This window comes from Merops nubicus, unplaced genomic scaffold (genome assembly GCF_000691845.1).
Source record: "Merops nubicus isolate BGI_N331 unplaced genomic scaffold, ASM69184v1 scaffold6158, whole genome shotgun sequence".
Taxonomy (NCBI): domain Eukaryota; kingdom Metazoa; phylum Chordata; class Aves; order Coraciiformes; family Meropidae; genus Merops; species Merops nubicus.
In genome coordinates, this window is record NW_008626237.1 from 62,442 (window position 1) to 70,524 (window position 8,083).

At 47.9% G+C, this 8,083-nt stretch overlaps 1 protein-coding gene across 1 annotated transcript in view; it reads left to right on the forward strand.

Annotated features, from left to right (window-relative positions):
• Nucleotides 1–7,354, forward strand: part of LOC103778344 (leucine-rich repeat-containing protein 75A-like) — a gene marked incomplete at its 5' end in the record, with an annotated part of 41,956 nt that extends 34,602 nt beyond the window's left edge. Inside the window, one exon of the mRNA XM_008945927.1 lies at nt 6,769–7,354. Coding sequence (XP_008944175.1) covers nt 6,769–7,354 — 586 coding nt within the window. The remainder of the gene's footprint in view (nt 1–6,768) is intronic.
• Between the last annotated feature and the right edge of the window lie 729 nt (nt 7,355–8,083).

Here is an 8,083-nt window from a genome sequence, read left to right on the forward strand (position 1 = left end):
CCTTGGACACTGAGGAGGACAACCCAATTCTAAAGTGCTTTTTTCTGGTCAAACCAGAGCACATCAGCTTCCTTTCTCTCTGCTCATGGAAATCTGATGGTTACTTGAGCATTTTTAATATACTTAATCATAAAAGGTCCCTTTCCAAGAGTCTTTTCAGCTCTTTTTATTTTCTCATGTTAGAGTTTAAAGAAAAGAATTTTTTTTTTTAATTTTATTGCAGTCTATTGTTTGGTTTAATGCAAACTAGAACAATCTTATTCTGCTGCAATCCTCTTCCAGGAGGTCATTTACAGAAGCAGCAATCCCAACATGTTGTTTTCTTTTAAATTCTTGATTGTTTTTTCTGTTGGCACTTGGGCAAATTGCCTTTTCTGCAAATGCAGCTTATTAGTGGGGCGTCAGCAGCAGTTTCTGATTAGGCTGGAGCAGAGTTTGTTGGCAATATTCCAGCAGAGTTTCTCTATAGGAAAAGGCAGGTTTCTCAAGAGCAAGATGAAGCAGAGGAAGGAATATAAAAATACATTTCATTTTGAGGAATTAGAAAAATGGAATACTCCAACAGCAGGATAGTTCCTTTATTTTTTTTAACTTTGCAATGTTAAATAGAGTTATAATTATAGCAAAGCATTTTGATGGATCCCAAATAGTTATTTTTAGAATTCTGCTTAGCAGGAAATTAAAAAACAAGTTTGGAAAAATCCCTGTTCTGGTCTCACAGAAATGGTGGGTCTCAGCCAGAGCAGCCACCATCACTTCACCAAATTCCTGAACCCAGGCTCCTCAGGTCTGGACCCTGTCGAGGAGCTGGTTGTGCAGGGAAGGGCAGTTTGCTGATGGAGCTGGGCTGTGGGAAGGTGTGGGGGATGTTTTGGTCCATCTCAGACCCAGTGGTTGGGTTTAACCATGCCACTGAACCTTCTCTAGGGGTTACCATCACAGCACCCTGTCACTGGCCATACATCACCACATATTCACCAAGCACAGCTGCTTCTCCAGCACCCCCCAAAACTTGGACCTAGATGGATTCTCCTTGAGTCCCCAGGTAATGGAGCTGTGACTTCCACTTGGACATTGTTAGTGGGTCAAATTTATGTGCTTTGGACTGGAAACCAAAACCATGGCACATTTTTTCCCCCCCTTTTTAAATTCATTTCAATGACTCGTCGAACGTGTCTGGTTCTTTTTTGCATCCTGATATTTTTCTCCTCCACTTCCACAATCAATTTAGTCTTTGCACTTCCCACAGCCCATGTGCCCATGAAGATGGTGCAGAACTGGTCCCTGCCTGCAGTTTTTGCCTCAGCTGCCTGACTTTCATTCCCCTTGGTTTCCCAGCTCCTCTCTGCTAGCAATAGATTGAGGCACATTAGCCTTAGAAAGGGACTAAATATCACATTGCCAAAATGCTTAATGCAAAGGAAATTTCTGCCCGTTATTTCCCTCTACTCAGAAAGATGCTCTAGGGTGGAATTAGAGGCATTTGGGGAGATGTTCAAGTAAATTAATCCACCCAGCCCCAAACAGAGATTCTTCTGTTTCTTCTGTTCTCTGTTCTTCAGCGCTCTGCTTCTCCCCAAAGAGGTGCTGCACCCAAAATATCAGATTCCTTCCTCCACATTCACATCATTGTGAACATTAGTGTGCCCAGGTGCATTTACAGCCAGACCTGCATCTTCAAAGTCTGAGCAGAGCTGCCCAAAGCCACCATCAGCTCCCAGACAACTCAGCCCCTGTGACACACCCAGCAGAGGAGCCAAGGGCTGTGCCACCAGCAGGACATCTGATGGCCCAGTGACACCTCTCCCCTTCACCACAGCAGGGATGAGACAGCATCTGCAAGGTGGGAACCCATCTGCAAGGTGCACTCTGGGGGCTGTGTCCCTCCTGAGCTGGGGTTGGGGTGCTCTGCTGGCTTTTAGGCACCAAGGGCTGGGTGACACTGCTCTCTAGTGGAGGGCTCTTCATGAACGTGGAGGATTTTGGGCTGGTGGAAAAGGTCAGCACTCATCTGGGGGTAAAAATGACTTTTTCTTGCTATTTGTATCACAAGCTTTTAGAATTTAATGCATAGCCATGGAGACATTGCACAGGCATGGAGTAATTTAGTAAAGAAATGTAAATCAAAGATCCTTGACTTTATCTCACCCTGTTGGGAAGGATTTACTGATCAAGATCTTCCTGATGCCAGTGGTCCTTCCACTAGCACTCCACGGCCAAAGCCACAAGACCTGTGGTGGTTCTCCTGGTGCAGGAGATGCTCTTGGGTGCACAGAAATGACTCTTCCCCTCAAACACCCCGAGCTTTGTGCCTGGAATAGAGGAGGAACAGGCCTGTGTAGCTTGGTGTGGAGCCAAAGAACAGTCAGTGGGATCTGGAGAGGAAAGGCATCCAAAGAAAGAGCTATTCCTGGAGCAGCCACCAGCAGCACACAACGCTGGGGGTCCTGCTGCAGGAGGAAACTTAGAGACACTTCTGGCACTGCAGCATTTCCTCCAGGTACACTCTTAACAAGATGCTGGGAAAAAAATGCTGTGGTGGATTGGAGAAACAGCCCAGTGCTTGGGCTTGCAATGGCAACAGGAGATCCTGTTGAGGGATGCTAATGGCTTTGAGGTAGAAAAGGGCAGATTTAGGTTAGATGTTAGGGAAAGTTCTTCAGTATGAAGGTGATAGATCCCTGGAATAGGTTGCCCAGAGAGGTGGTGGAGGTCCCATCCCTGGGGACATTCAAGATCAGGCTGGATGAGGCTCTGAGTGGCTTTATCTAGTTGGAGATGTCCCTGATTAGTGCAGGGGAGTTGGACTAGATGACCTCTGGAGGCCCCTTCCAGCCCAGACATTCTGTGATTCCATGGTTCTGTGTGAGTCCCACGGCACATTCCCAACAGCCACAGTTATTTTACAACTGGTCGTAATAAAGTTAACTCTGATGGCACATCAGGGCCAAAATTAGGAGCAAAGCCCCACGTGATGAGCTCTCCAGGCCAAGTGCTCTGCCCTTCCTACCACCTCCAAAGCAGAGGGAGGAGCTAGCTGAGATTTTGCTAACAGGGGAGGGAAGTTAATGGGGACATCTAGACTTCATGGTGTAAAAACTGCAAACCTCAGCAAAACTGGGAAGTCTCCTGGAACAAGAAGAGACCAAAACAACTGAGCCTTGCTGGTACTTTCCCTCTTAACAGTAAAGACTTAGGAATTTCTTAGGTGTTTATTGGTGAGCTCTAAAGGAGCTTTAAAGTTACATATTTTTATATTTATGTATTTTTAAATCCTCTTTACCCTGAATCTCTCTAAGGAGAGGAGTGAAATCTCTTCAAGCTGTTCCTTTGTAAAGGTGGTGAAAAGCAAAAGACTTTAAACTACACTTAATAAACCCCTAAACCTTTCTATGGCAGTAAACAAGGAGCTGGCCCAGCTAATGAATAATCACAGCAGCACACACACGCTGCAGTCCTGACAAATAAAACTTAAGGATGAAGCAGAAGGTGAGCATGGGCTGTGGTGGTCCAGTGCAGGGACTGTGTGTCTCCAAAATGAAGAGAATTTGGCACCTGCAGTTCTGATCTGGGCTCTGTCTATGTTACTTTTAGATTCATCTTTCAGGGTTTGAGGAGTGTTGGGAGTCTGTAAAACAAAAGAAAGAGGAAAAACAAAAAGGAGAATATTCAGCCAGGCAGCATCACAAACCTGCTAAAAGGATCTTTTTTACTTTTTTACCTTGGGAAATACAGTCCTTTCCTTGGCACTGGTGTGAGCAGAAGCAGCTTTGCCCTGGGACTGTAACTCCTCTCCTTAGTTCAAATGCAGAGCAGCTGCCAAGCACCCATAGGATCCACTCACCCACCCTTCCTGGCTGTGAAGCAGAAGGGTGAATGTCCATCTTGCTGAATGGACATAAACCAAGGCAATTTAAAAACACATAGTTTTATTTCTTCTCAAAATCCCAACATGACTTTTGATGCTGTCAGCCTCGCTTTAGAGCTCCCACACAGCCCTTGATCTGGGTGACACCCCATGGCTGGAGCTAGGAGGTTAAGGTGAGCTCCTTCCCTTCTATCTGCTGGGAGTTTGGTCTTGCAGCATCAGTGGGTGCCCCTCAGCTCATGCCCTAAGAGAGATGAAGGCTATTCTCATCCTCTCTGCTTTATTCATCCTTATTATCATATAGATAGTATAGAAAACATAAATTGCAGTCAATAATATATAATATGTTCTGTACACCTCAGTCACATCCCTCATTTAAGCTGAAGAGTTCTATTTTCTTGGCTCAGTTCCTCCTCCAAGGCTGGGGGAGCTTCTCCCTTTGGCCAACATTCCTGGTAACAGAGTGCCTGCATTTGGTCAGATTCCTGCCCTCCATCTCCAGAATATCTCTCCCAGTGTTTGACTGTCATCAGCTGAAGCAGGAGTAAGGACTCTGAAAAAGCTATTTAATACTTATCTTTGATAGCACCAATATTTCAGGACAAGTCTTTGATAGCACCAGTATTTCAGGACAAGTCTTTTATCTCAAGACTACTTTTTTTTTTTTATTCTGATGACTCATTATGTTCAGTAATTTTTTGCTGACATTTCTTGTAGATAGATAGTTTTCTCACTGGTGATACCACAGAAATTTCTCACTGTAATTCTTCACTGTATGGGGCTGCCTCTTCATTTTTCTTGAGCTATTCCTCTGCCCTCCAAGGAAATGGCTCAATAGCCCAATTAGACTTTATTACAGGACACATCAGCCTCTCCTGTCCCCATTTGTGCAGTGCTTTAGAGAAAAATGAACCCAAAGCAAAAGGCAATCTCTTTCTTTTCATTCTCTTTGCTCTAAACACCAATACTGTTGTTCATGGGAACATTTTCTGATCTGATTCAAGGCTGCATGCAAAACAGCTTTGGGTTCAGCATGAGTGTGTATAAAGCACCCTGCCAAAGAGTTAGGGGGAGTTTGTGCACCCCATTCTACCCTCACATTGGACAAACCCCCATCTACTGTTTCCAGCAGGGAAAAGTAAAAAATCTGCCTCTTGCCCTGTGGAATATCTTCCCAAAATGTGCAGCTGAAACCAAGTGGGTGTAGTTGCTCCTCCACTAAAGCTTGTAGGGATTTGTTTAATGAGAAGATCTCCCTCCAGAGATTTGGGGGCCATTCTGTGGCAAACTTTATAGCAGGGCTAAAAGTTTTTACAGCTGTTTGTTAACTTAATATCCTCATTTCCATGAGGTGGTGCAGGATAGCCACAGAACTATTTTTATTAAGTGGTGTTGGGGGTTGCTGGGTTTGTTTCCAGAGGGACAGGCTGCCACAGAAGAGCAATATGAACATGAAGCAATATTGAAAGCAGCTCAAAACAAAATAAAAGCTGCCCTGAAGAGCTGCCCCTATTCCCACTCCGTTATCTTCTTGGTTTTACTGTATTAAAGCCCCTTTAAAATTCCCCCAAGAAAGCACCTGAAGGCAGGCAGCATCTCCCCACCCCAGGGGAGAGCTGTGCTGGATAAAACAAGGCTCAACCCCTGGATGGTGATTTTGGCCATGCCATTAAAGAGTTATCACTTATTCACAGGGATACTAGGTGCTTTATCTGACAGCAAGAGCCTGCTCTAACCAGCTTTGGTGCTCAAAGACTGCAAGACAAGAGTAATCAAGAGTCATTTAGGTTTTATTAGGTTGGAAGAACTTGTACTGAGGCATCACCCTGGCCCCAGCCTCACTCACCTCACTCACCAGGGCTGCTTCCAAACAGTGATGTGGAAGGTACAGCTGGGAGAGAAGTAGCTGCCAACATGTGAACATCAATTTTTCTCCATAATGTATCATTTCATTCATTTCTTTCCCAGTGCTGCCAAAAAATTACCAGTAGAAGGAGCCACGTCACATTAGCAGCTGCCTTTCTGCCCATGTAAAGTTAAATGAGACCTTCTGAAGTCTGGAACTTGTTAAATGGCTGTGGAGGTGTGTGTACCCAAACAAACCACCAACTACCACTGAGAGAAGTGCCACCACAGCAGTGAAAACTCAACAGCTCGTGGCCTGGGGGATGCCCGTTGTGGCACCAGCTGTAAAACTTGTTCTGTGTGGATGGGTTTTAAATGTTGGCACCAGAGTGGAAGCACTGGAGCATCTACACAGACAAGTTGGGGAGCATGGCTTGGAGGCTAGGAAAAGCACTGTTAGGGCTGGCTTGTGTTTCCAGCTAGAAAACCCAACAGGTACTGGGCAGAACTGGTCCCTGGCTGAGGCTGTAATGAAAGGCAGAAGCATCTCCACAGCTGGTTAACACGTGTGCCACCACAGCAGAGGAGACACGTGAGCTCCCCGAGTTGACACAAGCAATTAGCCTGTGTGAGGCTCCTTCCACCTCCTAATTCACTCAGAAGAATACATGAGCAAAAAGTTCTCAGCAGCCCTAGTCTGCTGACAGGTCCCCATTGTGGATGTGTTTGATTCGCTTTAGAGGCTAACTTGACCTGTGGAAGGCCAGTCTAGCTCATGCTAATGAGTCTCTCTAGGGCCATGGTGAGAATGAATTTATTTATCTGAGCATTTCTCGTCCTGCTCATCTCCTCAGCAGCCAGACTGAAGAGACACAACAGGTCCAACACACGGGAAATTCTAGATCCAATCACCCAACCCCAGAGGCTGAACATCCTACCTCAATAACTCAATGTCCTCATCCCTCCAAGAGTGCCCAGGTTGCCCAAAGCGATGCCACCAAGCACAGACACCCCCCACACTGACATCCCTTTCCTCTCCTTTCCTTCCTCTGCAGCTTGAAAGCTGTCCTGATGGGGAAGCCTCAGGACAACACGGTGGACTTGTCGGGGATCCCGCTGACGCTGAAGGACCTGGAGCGCGTGAGGTCCTACCTGCAGCAGAGCTCGGAGCACATCGACACGGTGGAGCTGTGCTTCACCGAGCTGACAGATGACATGCTCCTGCAGCTGCTGCCCGCCCTCTGCCTGCTGCCCCACCTCACCACCCTCTCCCTCAACGGCAACCGCCTCACCAAAGCCATCCTCCGGGACCTCACCGAAACCTTGAAGGACCCCAAGAAGTTCCCCAGCGTCACCTGGATCGACTTAGGCAACAACGTGGACATCTTCTCCTTGCCTCAACCCTTCTTGGTCAGCCTAAAGAGACGCTGCCCCAAGCAAGGCAATTTGCCAACCATTCTGGAGTTTGGGGAGGGGCAGGTCAGTGATTTGGAGAACCAAGAGGGCTTGGCTGAGAGCCAGGAGGACCTGTGGGCTGGGCCAGGCCAGGCTGCCAGCACAGGCAGGCTGCAGGCAGAGAGAACAGCCACGGGCGGGGTGCCCCCCGGCTCGGAGCGAGGTGCTGCTGCACCCCAGACGTGATGTCCGGCTCCCTGGCTCTGGGGGGACACAAGGAGGACTGGACACAGAGACCTCGGCGTTGGAGGTCCTGCCAGAGGGTCAGGTCACGTGGTGGGATGCTCTGGGAGGCAGGACTGCTCTGCCTTCCTCCTGCACAGTGAATGGCCACCTTCTGCTTTTCAAACGGCTCGGAGCGAGGTGCTGCTGCACCCCAGACGTGATGTCCGGCTCCCTGGCTCTGGGGGGACACAAGGAGGACTGGACACAGAGACCTCGGCGTTGGAGGTCCTGCCAGAGGGTCAGGTCACGTGGTGGGATGCTCTGGGAGGCAGGACTGCTCTGCCTTCCTCCTGCACAGTGAATGGCCACCTTCTGCTTTTCAAAGGCCACCGAAGAGTGAGCAGGTTGAATACTTGGGTTTTGGAAAAGCTGGCCAGGTATTTTTAAACCTTAGAGACGTGCTGTGCTTCTCAACCTCCCAAAAAGGCACCTCCAAGGTGGTGTCACAGGCCCCTAGAAGAGCACAAAAGGGCAGAAGAAACTCTGCAGGGTTGGGCTCCCTTAGTGCTGGACCCAGCCAGACCCCAGCTGCTCTCCCACACATGATGGACCCCGAAGTCCATCCAGCAGCCCATCCAGAGGACAGCTGCTGAGATGAACCTTAAATCTGTTCCAATCCTGACTTCAGGAGTTGCTGAGGAATCGTGTGTCTGCTGAGATACAACAAACAGCCGCTCACACACTATCCAG